This window comes from Triticum aestivum, chromosome 4B (genome assembly GCF_018294505.1).
Source record: "Triticum aestivum cultivar Chinese Spring chromosome 4B, IWGSC CS RefSeq v2.1, whole genome shotgun sequence".
In the NCBI taxonomy this organism is placed as follows: Eukaryota; Viridiplantae; Streptophyta; class Magnoliopsida; order Poales; family Poaceae; genus Triticum; species Triticum aestivum.
The window spans coordinates 340,373,802-340,389,885 of record NC_057804.1 but is presented as its reverse complement, the minus strand read 5'-3'; the positions used below and the strand labels follow the sequence as shown (position 1 = coordinate 340,389,885).

Here is a 16,084-nt window from a genome sequence, read left to right as displayed (position 1 = left end):
TCTCACCAACATTGTGTAGCTCCAAGAAGGTCAAAGTTTGATGAACAATCCTATGTTAAAGACCGTTTCAATAAAAAGAAATCGGTACAGACCCCATGGACGAAGAAAGAGGTGGTCAAGCAAGTATACCGGGTCAAGAAAGATGGTCGTAAGTGTGCTACTTCAGATATGATCTCAAATAACAAAGATCCAACTAAAGTGTTGACATTGGCTACAAAAGGCAAAGAAGTGAAGCAATCAATTGTTAAAAATCAAAGTGCCAAATCTGAAGAAAAGAAGTTGAGGGTACATAAGGCCAAAAAAGAGTTGCCATTGGTTGAAGCAGATTCACAGCCAAGGTTCCCACTCGACTTATCGTATTGGCAAAAGAAGAAATTACAAAATCTTAGTGCACAAGAGCTGAAAAAGAAGAACATGGCATGGGTTCCCAAGAGGATCAATCAAAATCACAATGATGTGCAACCTTCTATTGCAACAAGTGTCACAAAAGTGAAGAAAGTGAAGGATGGAAGCCAAAAACAATTAAGCTAAAGGTTTGCATCACCCCCATCAAAATCTTGGGTTGGCACATCATCCATATTCCCCAAAAATGTCATTGATGTCTTTGCCATGGAATCCATCCCCAGGTATGATCGGTCACCCTCCATGGGATTATTTAGATCAATGGATGCAATATAATTTCTTATATCATGAAATAATATTACCAAATCCCTATACATTTGATTAGCTACCATATTGTTGTTGATCCAAAGGGCCGAAATATTTGATTTGTCATTTCATTTGTTTATTTCGACTATACTTGCTTTGGTGGAGGAAGTTTATATGGACCTTATGTTAATGGATGATATTTATCCATCATCGTAAGAATATGTCAAAGCACGGTCGGTGTAGTATTCGAACATCATCCTTAGTCGATTGGAAAGCAAGACAAGCCTTTGGTTGCCATAGATGCTACACATATTGAGGCGTTCGGTGATTCATTATGAGAAGTTCAACAAATATTCAAGGTTATCAATGTTTTGACGAATCACTTATAGTTTATTTTAAGGTATGTCTAGATGTAAAATTTACCAATTGGGTTGCTTTAATACTGCTCATATATCTAGACATGACAATTGGAGAGCGAATGAGTTGGCACAGCAGGCATCCGGCTACCATGTTGATCATGGTGTATTGCAATTCTATCAATAGCCGATGTTTGGTCTCACCGACATAGGTAAGGCCGAACTGAAGCCCACCGCTTCGGCAACTAATGAAATTATTATGCAGGCAAAAGCAAGGATTCGAGAAAACTCATTGTTGATTACCTGCATGAACCTAGCAGAAGGGTGGACAATATGGTTCGGACGATGGCTTTGAGATACATATCTATGAAACTTTATCACCGGATTGTTAATGAAATTGAGAAGGTTTCGCCCAATTTTGCATCAAGGATTCAAAAAACTAATGACCGATATATACTTATTGCCCTCTCCACATGCAAAATGGCTGATGGAGTGTTGTCGTCTTCCTTAGAACCAACACAGTACAAGTTATTTTTTGGCACGCTTGCTTTGCCGAAAAACAGGGGGGCATGTGTTGACACCAGATTTTGGCATGGAAGAAAACATTATTAACATGGATTCAAATGAAGAAGTGCTCTATACAAAAAAGTTCTGTAGTGTTGACATGAACATCTTTGAAGTTTGGGCCATCGCCATCCGATCTCGTCTCGAAGCCTGAAACAATGCTCAAACTACTAGGATTTCATATTCCGAGTACTGTTTGACCGATTAAGCCCCAAGACAACCTCGTAAGAGAAAATGTTCAACAAGGATTGTCTTCGTCTCGTCGAATCGATCGATTTTGATATAAAAATCGTCTCAATCCGAGATCGTATGCAAAAGTTAGAGCCATCAGAGTACGGCCCTACCACGAGGCAAAATATGGCGCGAAGGATCACACAACCAGTCTGATGGGTCGCATGAGCTATTCGTCCCTCAATACAGCCTCAAATGGAAAAACTTACAACCAGAAAAAGTTTCATCTCGTCGATCCGATCGATTTTGATATATAAATCGTCTCAATCCAAGGTGATATGCATCTTGGAGAGGCAAAACAAGATCAAGCTAAAGTTTGGGCCAGATTCGGGTTGAATCCGAATTAGACTAGAGCTAGGACTCTAGGAAGTGAATTGATATAATTTTCTTTTAAGAAAAGTATAGATGAATTCTTTGCTTGTACGGGAAGTCCAGCCGCCTTTTATATATAGTGGAGGTGACGGCCGATTGAAACAAAACACAATCGAACAATCATCTACCATTTTTTTTAATCTTTTATCTTCTCCATTGTTTTTCTTCTTCCTCGCTCTTCGTCCGTTCTTCTTGTCGCAGGGTGGCAAAACTCGAGGCCCTAGGGGCAGTCAGACCGACCTAGGCAGCCCATAGCCGTTGTGCACCCTGGCGGGGTCCCTCCCGTGCGTGTGGGGTTTTGGGTCCTGAAAAGCATCCGCCGGGTTGCTTGCGTACCATGCTTCTGGACGGGTCTGATGTGTTCATGTCTGAACAAAGAGAAGATTAGTGATGGCATGAAAAAGAAGGACATGTATCGGCATGAAGAGTTTTCCAACTCTATACCTCGCTTTCTCGGTCATCTCACAGATTTCCCTGTGAGGTCCCGTTCACTGTCCAAACCATCAAGAAGACCTGATAGACAGTGACACTAAAAATGAACACAAGGATGCAGATTTGGCAACCATTACATATGTAGAGGACATTGTTATTGCAAACACTACATCTATGGTTACAATATGTTTACTTTATGTAACAATGCATACATAATGTAAATTGTCTACAGTATAATGTCTTCAACTACATTATGGCAGGAATATTATCATCATCAACCTATAATAGTGACTAAGGCTATATATATGGTACATGAAGAGTTCGAAAAACTCTTGTCTCTAACTTCATATGCACCCCCAAGCTCAATCCCATCCAATAGAAAGCGGGTTCAACCGGTGAGTAGTTGAACTCTTTTTTGTAAACACTTCCTTAATTAGTAGACTGCCTTTCTTCACCCAACCACTGTGTACTTTGGTAGATGCATGTACAATTTGGAATTATTCTATATGTTGTAATCTCTATAAATTTTGTCGGTAGGGAAACTTAGTATTCTCAAATGATGACATTACTGCAAGTGTTTGGCCCCGGAAAAAACAATCGGATGCGGTCATCAATGCCCTGGCAGTGCAGCAGGAACAATCAGAAGTCATGAAGCAAGCCATGGTAAATAAGCATAATGAAGTAGATGCTATGAAGAAGGCCCTGGCATGTCAGCTGCTACAATACCAAGCTGTGAAGAAGGCTCTGGAAGAGCGTGAGCTAGAACGTGAAGTTGTGAAGCATCTCATGCCAGATAAGCACCATGGCCAACAATCTGTGAAGATTACCCGTGCAGAGCACCAAAAGAAATTAAAAGGTGTCAAGAAGGCTCTGCCAGAGCAAGAGGCAGAAATTGGAAGTTTGAAATTGGGCATGTTATTCTGCATAAGCGTCTTGAATCAATGAATACTGCCCCCATAGAGCAACAAGAAGAAGATGACCTTGTAAAAAATGCAAAGGAAGTGAAAACCTTGGATCTCAAAAAGAGACTTGATGACATTGATGGATTGCCAAAGTTCATCACCCGGAATGCGTCGCTGGGATCATATGAGATGTGAGCAATGAAACTAAGTCATATATGTCTATTTTTATACTGTGGTTGTGCCCCGTGGTTGGCTATTGTAATGTCTTAGACAATTTGTTTGACAATCATCAAGTTTGCGGTTTAACAAAAGCAACGAGTGCGGAATTTGGATTGACTTTGCATGAATTCATATTAAATTTATTTTGAAAAATCAATTTTATCTCATATTGCCTGCCAATTGCAATATAATACAAATTGAGCGCATCTAAATACTGTGACGGTCATGAACGGCCTCACAAGCGTATGGACCCACAAGTAAGAAGCCACGTCACCCACATATGGACCCGCTTGGCAGAATTCACCTCAGCACTACAATGGGCACACATGTTGTCACATCCCTAGTTCTAGTAATGCCTAGTGCTAGCATCTGGTGTTGCATCATGTTTACTTTTCACAAAAAGTTGAAATGGGGATGATAGAACCCCCAGCACCCCCTGAAAACAACTAGAGTTTACTAAAATATTTTTCAATGAACCTGAAATGCCCTTCTAAAATGTCCATCATTTTTGTCCTGGGTTAGAAAAGTAAACATGATGCAACACCAGATGCTAGCACTAGGCATTACTAGAACTAGGGATGTGACACATGTCACAATTGTTGACCATTCAAACGACACATCATCACAAAAAATAGAATGCCTCGTCCCACATGTAAGCAGACACGTCAGCATCTTTTGTGCCCATATGTCAGCAGTGTTGACCGGTGAATATGGCTTAGTCATCCATAAGTATTTTTACGAGCTTATGCTTTAAGATTTTGTGCGAGGAGCACTACCTGGCTCTCCCGGTTTCTCAGCTTTACTAGCTCTTCCGGCGCGGAATGGGTGACGAAGATCTTGACCATGTGGGGTAATATGACCAGAGCGAAGTGCTCCACACTGGTTGGGTCAGCGTCGTGGTGGACTACGTCCAGCTTAGGGAGCAGGAGATCAGAGTCATGAGGGTTGGCATAGGGTTTGTTGTCCAAGCAAGAGTTTGAATGCCAGCATGTCAGAGCCGGAGCTCGTTTCTGATGCCATGCTTTCACTCTTGGAGAATGGTGTGAGGTGTCTCTCCACAGAGGAGAGGAACCAAGCATGGTCGGGCATACCTGTGATATCCACATCCATCTTGAAGCATACATCAATGGGCTCGGCTCGCTCGGAACGACTCCAGGGGTGGATGAGCAGGAGAAAACATCGGGAGCACATGTCTCTGAGAGCAACACGAGCATGCACCTCGGGGGCGAGGGAACCTCATAAGGAAATCCTCTTGTAGGTGGCGGTGTACGTAGAAGTCGGCGGGACGAGCAAGAATTGGGTAGCAAGAATGGCGGTGACCTTAACGTATGAGACACCAGAGCAGTTGTCGCCTAGAGTGGCGAGCAGGGCCCTCTGCTTCAAGGCCTCCTCAACAACCATCATCTCGGTAGACCGAGGTAGAGCAGAACGTGCCATGCATGCAGAGAGCAAGGTGGCCGGATATGGGAATAGCTGGCGCGCGAAGAGCTGGAAGAGCAAGATGGCAATGGGGTACAGAAGAAGCAGGGGCATAGCAGCATAGGCGGGAAATGATGACCGCGATTAGAAGGACGCGGGCCGGCTCGGGCCATCAACGCTAGAGGACAATGGCGTAGTGACCTAAGAGGGATCGATGACTATGAAGGGGGGTCATGGAGGTGCTTGGCCGAGGGGCATCAGACGGGCTACACGAGCGCCTATAACGTGTAGCATTTCTCTGCTGTCAGTATCACTGGTCTTGGGGTTAGATTTTGTCAATATCAAAATCTAGGTACTTACCAGCAAACGAGTTATTGATCTATTTACTTAGTCAAGTTCATTTCTGTTATGTTCTTCAGTCAAGCTTCAGATTCTAGCCTTGATTAAATGGCAATGATATTCTCCAAAACCTACTAAGGTCAGAAATCCTGCCACCCAACAAGATGGTTTGCCAACTGCTGCTTAGTGTGTATCAGCCATTCATTAGCATTGGAATTTGCCGGAGCGGCCCGATGCAGCGTCTGCCATGGACGGAGGCCTTGCGCTTGGCCGGCACGCCAATGCAGAGGAGGCGCGAGGGAGACGAGAGGAGCACGGGGAAGAAGGAGGGGGCGGCGGAGAAGGGTTCATCACCAGCGTGGCGGCGCTCTCCCGTCGGAGTGGCGGCCGAGGGCCGCGAGGCTGGCGGGATCTCGCAACGACAGTGTCTCCTTTTTTTTATAGCGTGCGTGTTTTTGTGTAGGCCGAGTCGTTTGGGCCAAGCCCAAAAAGTGCCAAAAACAATTGCAGATAAAATACATTTTTCAAAAAACAAAAATTCTAAAAAAAACATTTTTCAGAAAAAAGTTCTCAAAAACATTCTTACCCCTAAAATAACATTCTTTTCAAGAAAAACATGTGTTCAAAAAATATTCTTTTTTAGGGAAATGTTCAAATTTCATAAAAACGTTACTCTTCTTAAAAAAAGTATTACAATTTTTATGTAAATATTAACTTTAAAAAATAAGAAAATTTTAACATTTAACCTTATCATCGATGTTTGTTAAAATTGGATATAATAGATGGTGCACAATGGCACATGGAGCAGGCTGCACAAAAATATGCGGATAAAATATATTTTTCGAAAAATAAAACATTTTTAAAATTATATTATACAGAAGTATGCTCTTAACCCTAAAAAAACAAAAAATTCTTACCCCTAAAATATCATTATTTTCAAGAAAAACATGTGTTAAAAAATGTTCTTTTTCAGAGAAATGTTCAAAATTCATAAAAATGTTAACTATTCTTAAAAACTATTCTAATTTTTATGTAAATGTTAAATCTTATTTTATAAAAATAAAATTTTAACCCTTAACCTTATCATTGACGTTTATTACAATTGAATATAAAAGATGGTGCATAATGTCACATGAAGCAGGTTGTGCCTCTTTTTTCGTCCGATGCAACGCACTGGCATTTGTCCTAGTAAATACCAAAGACGAAAACCTACGATTCTCCTCCAAACAGGCATCTCCTCTCCTAGATGAAGAAGCGATCGCCAACTTCATGAGGCACATTCATCCGCATACATCTTATTATGTCGCGTTGTAGCCTATATAATGTCCTGAATCTTAGAAGCATATAGTCGATCTGATCACACAGATGGCTTGCAAATTTGCCTTTTTATATTCAGATCAATGGGAGTACACAGTTCTCATATACTCCTCCGTTTTTTTATATAAGGTGTATTTGTTTTTTATTAAATTTCCATCCATTCCTTTATATAAGGTGTATTGGTTCTTATAATTTCTCATAATTTTGTTGTTATCCCTAAAAATGGGATTGCATGTATCTTTTATTTTCCTAGTCTAATTGATTTACTTGTGACTAACCAACAAATTTGCCAAAGATAATTTCGTCGTCACATGTCTATAATTATGTGCCTTGATCACCGTGCCGAAAATAATACTCCCTCTCTTTCAGTTTACACGGCGTGCACGTATCCCTAGGTCATCAATTTGACCACCTAATACAAGTCAGATATTACAAAAAATATACCAATATAAATTTCAGATGTTCAATTTTCAAACGATATAATTTTGGTGTTATATAATTTATATTAAGGTGATCAAATTGGCAACCTAGATATACGCTAGATATACGCGTAGGACTTGTAAACTGAAACGAAGGTAGTACACCTTACATACATAAAGGAACGGAGGGAGTATGCATAAATAAACACCGAAATGGCAGGAACAACAAACCCATCCTGCCTCCATTTTCCAACAAATTCACCGAAACACACAATGTTTTTGTGGTCAGCTTGCCGTGGCCTTTCCGGCAACTTTCTGGGCTATCCATCCCATCCCATCATAGAGGCCCTCACCAGTGATCGCACACGAGGCCTGTATGTGCCAGTCGTGGTTCTTTATGCTGTGGAGGGACAGGGCGTCTGTAATCTCAGCCGCCGACATGGCATCCTTGAGATCCTGCTTGTTCGCAAACACAAGGACCACCGTGTTTTCAAGATCTGCATGTTGAATCAACCGGAATAGCTCATCCTTGATGATGTTGATCCGAGCACGGTCGGTGCTGTCGATTACCACGATGACAGCATGAGTTCCACTATAGTATGTCGCCCATGAAGTGCGTAGGCTTTCTTGTCCTCCTAGATCCCACACCTACTTCATCAAACATATATGAAGTTAAGTATAAATAATACAATTGCATTTACTGAAAAAACAGTTTTTTAGTGAATGTGCCACATGAATGGGTCAAACAACCTCCATAAGTCAAGAAGTAACCTTAAAACAGAATGTGCAACTTCCACAACACAAAGGCATGTTTGGTTTTGTTTGTGCCCATCTAGTTAAGCATCAAAAATTGGTCATGGGCGAAACAGGAGAATGACAAATATTGTAGTTAAATATTAGATCAGAGTTTGAACTATAGCGAATCCAAACCTGCCAAAAAATGGCGAAGCATTTCGTCATCCACAAATTTAGACTAGCATTTGACATGTCTTAGTTTCGTGCAAGTTGCCAATTCTGTTTTCATGAAATTTGACAAGCGTGCAAGACGAATTTTGCTACCAGTCCAACTAAGAAAATGTTAGGCAATATCAAGTTTTACTAAGCTGTGGCAGTCAAACGATCGCATCTTTCCAGGAAGCAAGTGAAATTACAGATTGCTGGGATTTGTGGTAAATGATAAGTATGAACAACTCACCACATTAGACCTGGGCTAGGAATAAGCAAGTGAAGTCTTATAACTTGAAGAAAGGCAAGTGATTAAATGGATAATGGCTTATGAACACAAGGATAGTTGCTTGGGAGACTAGATAAAATTTAGACCGGCAAGTACTAAGTTTGAGCAGAGAAACAAGACAGACTTGATTTGATTTCGGGTGGCATGGATGTGTTTGGTTGGTGTTAGCCCAAACTACTAGTAACTAGCTCTCACTTGTACACTTAACAGAGGAGAACTAGCTAGATGTTTCAGTTTGCACACAAGCTGCTGCCGCACACACACATGAAGTGAGGAGCTCACGTACTAGCACTAGTAGGAGAAACTGGCTTGTTGTTTTGCTATTGCTCGGAAGAGTGATTTACAACGGAGGTGCATATGCCCTTTTATAGGGATGCTTGCAAACTTGAGGCTGTACTACATGAGCTGTAGTACTAATTCAGCTCAGCCTTTTTGACAAAGTCTAATACTAGTTCTCCACCTTAGGCTTTTTACTGGAGAAAGACTACTACTACTCATCGTCCACTACTCAGCTCCTTTCTAACCAGAGAAAGCCTCACGTTACTTAGCTACCTCAGGCTTTTGGACTGGAGAAAGCCTAGCTTAAGCAACAGCAGCTGTGTTCAATCCTGTAGACTGGGTTTGACACAACAATCTCCCCCTCAAACCTGTCGAAGGGGCTTGACGTCGACGATCCTGACCTTGTCGCGCAGTTGCTGGAACCGAACGCGACCAAGAGCTTTTGTCAGGATGTCCGCCTTCTGCTCACCTGTCCTGATGAACTCCACTATCACCGTGCCCTTCTCGACGCAATCACGTATGAAGTGATAGCGGAGATCGATGTGCTTGCTGCGGTCGTGAAGCACTGGATTCTTGCAGAGGGAAATCGCCGACTTGTTGTCGACGAAGATGAGTGCAGGGGCGGTGTCCTGATTCAGCATCTCACCGAGAAGACGAGCAAGCCAAATGCCTTGACATGCCGCTGTAGCTGCCGCGATGTACTCCGTCTCGCACGAAGAAGCGGCGACAACCTTCTTCCTCACCGATTGCCAGCTGACGGGACTGTTCCCAAGAACGAACAGTATGCCCAAGGTGCTCTTCCGGGAGTCCACGTCACCAGGGTGGTCGGAGTCGCTGTACCCGACCAAGCTCTCGCCGCCGCCACGACGATACACGCATCCATGTGTGAGCGTACCCGCAATGTACCGGAGCAGGTGCTTGACGGCAGCGAGATGATCGCTTGCCGGGGCTTCCATGAACCTACTCAGGTACCCGACAACGAACGTAATGTCCGGTCGGGTGTGCACGAGATACCTGAGGCTCCCGATGATGATGCGGTAGAGCGTAGCGTCCACCGCCTTCTCGGAGCTATCCTTGCTGAGCTTCAGTCGTGCCTCCATTGGAGCATGCACGGCATGGCAGTCCTTCATGCCTGCCCGCTCAAGCATCTTGGCGGCGTAGGCCGCCTGCATGATCGTGATGCAACCACCCTCCTGGTTCACCTCTAGACCGAGGTAGTACCGGAGCAGCCCGAGGTCGCTCATGCTGAAGAGACGATGCATCTCTCCCTTGAAGCGTCGAACCTCTTCGGGCTCGGCCCCGGCGATGACCAGGTCATCGACGTAGATGCCGACGATGAGCAGCGTGTTCGCGGTGCCACGCGGGTACACGCCGTGCTCAGAAGCGCTGCGTGAGAACCCAAGGGATGCGAGGCTTGCATCGAGCTTGGTGTTCCACGCCCTTGGGGCTTGCTGGAGACCGTACAGGGCCTTGTGTAGCCTGTACACGCCCTGCTCGTGGCTCTTGGCAACGAAACCTGGAGGCTGGGAGACGTACACCTCGTTAAGGTTGCCGTTGAGAAACGCCGACTTGACGTCCATGTGGTGTACCTCCCACCCGTAGTGAGCAGCCACGGCAAGGATGAGCCGCACGTACTCCAGCCTTGCCACCGGAGCGAAGACTTCCTCGAAGTCCACTCCCTCACGCTGCACGTAGCCCTTTGCAACGAGGCGCGCCTTGTGCTTGACAATGGCGCTGTGCTCGTCCTTCTTGACCTTGAACACACACTTGAGCCCAATGGCTCGGTGCCCAGCAGGCGGTGTGGTGAGTGTCCAAGTGGCGTTGTCGTTGATCGACACCAGCTAGTCCAGCATCGCGTGGCGCCAGCAATCCTCTTGCTCGGCCTCCGCGAATGTGTTCGGCTCCTCGCCGGCCATCAGATGCAAGACGTCGTCGTCATCAACGTCCTCTTCCGCAGGCTGTTGCGGTGTTGTCGCAGCCTCGCCGAGGAGATCCCCCATGCTCCGAAACCTGTGGGGGGCGCCAACGCTGTCGTCGGCGTCGAACAGCTCCAACCTTGCTGTTGGCAGGGTCACAAACTGCCTCCCGGGACCCACCTTGCTTGACGTCGGGGTGTCCGGGGACATCATACCCGGGGTTGCGGTTTCCGGATCCACACCTCCCGGGCTTCCCGAGGTTGTAGAGTACATCGGGTACTCCACAGTGAAGGAGCTGCTTGTCGGGGCCTCTCCCGACGCCTCCCAAGTCCATCGCGCGTCTTCGTCGAAGATGACATCGCGCGAGACATGCACACGCTTTGAGACGGGGTCGTACATCTTGTACGCCTTAGAGCCCGTCTCATAGCCCATGAACACCATTGGGGTGCTCCTGTCGTCGAGCTTCTTGAGCTGTGGGCGCGTCATCTTGACGTGCCCGACGCAGCCAAAGGTGCGGAGGAAGCGTACATCGGGCTTCCTCCCATACCACGCCTCGTAAGGCGCCTTGCCGTCGATGCTCCTTGTGAAGGAGCGGTTGAGGATGAAGACGGCCGTGAGTACGGCCTCCCCCCAATACGTGCTCGGCACCTGCTTTGCCTTGAGCATGCAGCATGCCATCCCGAGCACCGTCTGGTTCCTCCGCTCGACGACGCTGTTCTGCTGCGGCGAGTAAGGGGCTTTGAGGTGACGCTGCACCCCATTCTCGGCGCAGTGCTTGTAGAACGTGGCCGACGTGAACTCGCCGCCATGGTCCGTGCGCGGCACGCACAGCTTGTGGCCGCACTCGACCTCTGCTGCCGCTTGCTGCTTGACGATGGCTCGCTCCGCCTCGTCCTTGGAGGCGAGGAGCGGCACCCACATGAACCTGTTGTAGTCGTCAACGAGCAGCAGGATGTAGTGACGCCCTCCTGGCGTTGCCGGGGTGATTGGGCCGCAGAGGTCCCCATGAACCAGCTCCAAGGGTTTTTGCGCCCCATAGCGTGCCTTTTCGGGGAAAGGCAAGCGCCGCTGCTTCCCGGCAAAACACGCATCGCACAGCTCGTCGGCGTGCTCGATGAGGTAGCCTGCGAACGAGGTTGCCTCGCGCCATCTTCCGCAACCCGTTGAAGTGCTGGTGTCCTAGCCGGGCATGCCAACGCCACGCGTCGGAGACATGGCCCACGGCAAGGCACACAGGATGCACGGGTCGAAAGAAGAGCTTGTAGAGGCGGTTTGCCGAGCGGGTTACCTCGATGAGCAGCCTCTTCTGCTGGTCGCGCACGGTGAGAACACCGCGGCGGATGCCGATGTCGAACCAGCCCTCGTCGAGTTGTCCGGCACTCACGACGTTGCTCTTGAGCGCCGGGATGAAGTAGACGTCCGTAAACGCCCTGTGATCACCCCTTTTGTCGGCGAAGACGACGGTCCCGCGCCCGTGGATCTCCACCACATATCCGTCCGCGAACCGCACCTTCCCGGTGATTGAGCGGTCTAGCTTCGCGAACGCGTCGACCGAACCAGTCATGTGGTTCGTGGCGCCGGTGTCAGGAAACTACCCTCACTTTGCTTGCCGCCTGCAAGCGTGGGTGTGGTCACGGCTCTCTCCTCGTTGAGGAAGACGTAGCCGCACGCACACACCGTTGTCAGGGAGCCATCTCCCGTCAACACGGTGGACCCCGAACACTTTGTTGTCGGGGTGTGGCTGGCCTGAGTGTCCGTGCGCTCCTGCACGGAGTCGATGGTCGCCAGCATCATGGTCGGAGCATGGTCCGCCATATGCATCGTTGTCGCGCCAACTTGCGTGACCTCGTCGGGTCCCGAGGTCATCGGGGACACCGTCGCCGGGGTGTGGCTCCCCCACACCCGAGCCTTCATCGCCTCCCAGTCGACAGGCCCCGAGAACGTCGTTGTCGAGGTGTGGCCTTTCACTGGAGTGATGGTTCCCGTGGACGGGTTTCGTGCCTCCTGCACGGAATGGGTGGTTGTCGGGGCCGTGGTCGCGAGAGACGTTGAGCTCTCCTGCACAGGCTCGACTCTTGCCGGCATCATTGCCGGCCCGCCATCCACGTCAGCCTGGACGAGGTTTGCTGTTGCCGCGGCTGCCTCATCGGCTTTCCTCTTGTGGCAATCCTGGATCCAGTGACCCGGCATGTCGCAGTAGCAGCACTTGCCACTGTTGCCAGCACCTCGCCCTGCCCGGCTTGGCTTGCGACCGCGGTTGCCGTCACCTCTCTGGGTGCGGCCTCCGCCTCTGCCGCGACCTCTGCTTCCCGTGGGGGCGCCTCCCCCACTGCCGGAAGAGCCGTCATGGCCGCGCTGCTGAAGGCGTGCATCCCACTGCTCCAGGTGAGCAGTAGTTCGCCGCCGGCACGGTTGTTGGCTTCGTCTCCACGCTCCTCGACGACCTTGAGTCGCCCTACCAGCTCCTCGATCGTCATGGTGGAGAGATCCACCAGGCTCTCAATGGACCAGGCCAGTTGCTTGTACTGCCTGGGGACGACGCGAAGAAACTTGAGAATCACCATCTTGTTGTCAATGTGATCTCCGAGCGTTGCGAGCTCGTTGACGAGACCTTGCAGCCACAAGGCGAAGTCGTCGACTTGTTCACCGGCCTTGAACCGGATCTCCTCATACTGGAGGCGCAAGGTCTGGGCCTTCAACTCCCGTACACGCTCCACGCCGATGCGCAGAGTCTTGATGGTGTCCCATGCTTCCTTGGCCGTCTCCTTGGCGCCAAGGGTGAGCACCATCTCCGGTGGGATGGAGCGCAAGACTGCCTCCATCGACAACCGGTCCTCCTCGTACTCGACATCGCCGGTTTCCACGGCTTTCCACATATGCCGCGCCTCCATGATGACTTTCATCAGGACGGACCAACTGGGGTAGTTGGTCCGCGTGAGGAGAGGGAAGGAGGCACTGGACATGCCCACGTCTCGCACGGAGCGTGCCGCACCCAGCTCACCTCCCGCCCTGCCTCGCAGCGCGAGCACATCCGTCGCACGGGTCTCCTCAGCCGAGCTCTGCTCGGCGGTCTTGGAACCGTCGTCGGCGACGCCTCCTTTCGGCATATGCTTCGGCATGACCTGAAGCTCTGATGCCAATTGTTAGCCCAAACTACTAGTAACTAGCTCTCACTTGTACACTTAACAGAGGAGAACTAGCAAGAGTTTCAGTTTGCACACAAGCTGCTGCCGCACACACACATGAAGTGAGGAGCTCACGCACTAGCACTAGTAGAAGAAACTGGCTTGTTGTTTTGCTATTGCTCGGAGGAGTGATTTACAACAGAGGTGCATATGCCCTTTTATAAGGATGCTTGCAAACTTGAGGCTGTACTATATGAGCTGTAGTATAATTCAGCTCAGCCTTTTTGACTAGATAAAGTCTAATACTAGTTCTCCACCTTAGGCTTTTTACTGGAGAAAGACTACTACTACTCATCGTCCACTACTCAGCTCCTTTCTAACCAGAGAAAGCCTCACGTTACTTAGCTACCTCAGGCTTTTGGACTGGAGAAAGCCTAGCTTAAGCAACGGCAGCTGTGTTCAATCCTGTAGACTGGGTTTGACACAACAGTTGGTGCCCAGGCCAATCCTGCTAGAATCTGATAGCCATTGTTTTGGTCAATACTGGCACCAATGTGCAATTGGAAATGGGCATACCAAAGGTTTGACAACATCTAAATAAATTTCAATTTTCTGGACATGGCCAGAAAACTAGTAGGCAACTAATGTATATATGTGAGACAGTTCCACTATTGTGTTAAATTTTGCATATGTACAACAAGCTTGACTTTCTTTTTCATATCCAATTGGATCATTTCCTTATTGGCATGTCTGTTCCGAACTTGAACAATTTATTAGTAGGGCAAAATATGGGTGCTCAGACATGTTCAGAAACAAACTATGAAAGTAGATCAAAAAGTTCCTGCTATAGGTAGAAGGTCCTCCTTTTACTACTAGTCTGGATGGAGGTACGTGGTATGTACCATCCTCAGCAAGTCAGCATAGTGACATGTAAGATAGGCAAATCTAAGCTACTCAATATATCTAACAGCAAGGAATTCATTATCTGCAATTTCGCTAAAGTGTTCACATGCCCATGGAGCTATGAACGTACACAGACCTACAGAGGCAACCAAGATCGCCTGCTGCTCATCGCTGCTAGAACTTCTCAAGGAAGAAACAAATAACTCTTTTGTATCTCCTAACCCTCTTCCCGAGACCAGATCTTTAATCTCAAGGAAAAAACATACAGCGCCGGATGCATGATATGTCATGCTTTCTGAGCACACGAACCATGGAGCAAGAAGCAGGATCTGAGTATACTGGCAACAGCAAATCTAGCCGCGCAAATTCGGATTCTAGCATCCAGACCGGGAGAAAAGGGAGGGGCTGGAGCGCTGACCTCGAAGCGTATATTCTTGAACACGACCTCCTCGACGTTGCTGCCGATGGTGGGCGCGGCGGTGACCGCCTCGCCGAGGTGGAGCTTGTAGAGCGAGGTGGTCTTTCCGGCGTTGTCGAGCCCCACGACCACGATCTTGTACTCCTTGGCCGGGAACATGAGAAACCAGACCCGGGACATCCAAGCCCCCATCCTTCCCCTCCCTCAAATCTGAACCTCGCTGGTGATCGGATCTACGAGGGGACAGAGAGGAGATTGAATCGGATTCGTGGAGGAAAGCGAGAAGGAAGAAGGAAAAGGTGTCGTCGCGCCACCTGCCGTCCGTGCGTGCCACAGCCGGGCTGTACCGAACCAAGACAGAAACTCGGGGGTTTTCTTTGTTTTTGTGTGAAACAGCAGGATTTGCCGTCCCTTAGGCGTTGTTTGGATAGTGAATTTTATCCATGGGTATATATAGTACGAGTTTTTAGCTGAATTTTCACAAAACCAGTTTTACAATATTTTTTATGGTTAACGAGTTTATAGAAAACTTTGTTTGGGTTAGCAAAAAATATAACCGGGCTGGTACAGTTCATTGTTTGGATAGCCAACTCTTATTTTTCTTTTGCTGTCAACCCGTGAGCCCGTGACCTTCTCCTTCTTCCCCTATCGTCCATTGACGAGAGTACATGACCAAACTCCAGATATGGTTCTTCCTCCGCCCAGGCTACTGCTCGCCTCCAGTCGGCCCGCAAGGCTGTGCGTGCTATCGACCGGCTATGGCTCTTTCCATGGCACCGAGGTCGTTGCTTCCTCCTTGCACATGCTCCATCTGGGTTGCGGCTCGCCTGCCCTCGCACCTCCAGCATGTGCGGGCGGCTGCCGGCGAGCGTTTACCTTGGTGGCCGAGGCCGTCTGTGATGCGAACGGAGCAGCCACACCCAGGCACCGCATAACTCGTGAGAATGCTCGCCGCCGTCCACCCTGACGTCCATGGCGGTCAGCCGCGCGG

General features: G+C 48.3%; 1 protein-coding gene across 1 annotated transcript; it reads right to left on the bottom strand.

Moving 5' to 3' along the window:
• Positions 1-7,364: 7,364 nt before the first annotated feature.
• LOC123092125 (ADP-ribosylation factor-like protein 5) lies at positions 7,365-15,522 on the bottom strand. Its single transcript, XM_044513806.1, has 3 exons — positions 15,408-15,522; positions 15,094-15,326; positions 7,365-7,866 (listed from the first exon to the last, which is right to left on the bottom strand). The coding sequence occupies exons 2-3, from the start codon at positions 15,283-15,285 to the stop codon at positions 7,504-7,506; spliced, it is 555 nt and encodes a 184-aa protein (XP_044369741.1). The 5' UTR covers positions 15,286-15,326; positions 15,408-15,522; the 3' UTR covers positions 7,365-7,503.
• Between the last annotated feature and the right edge of the window lie 562 nt (positions 15,523-16,084).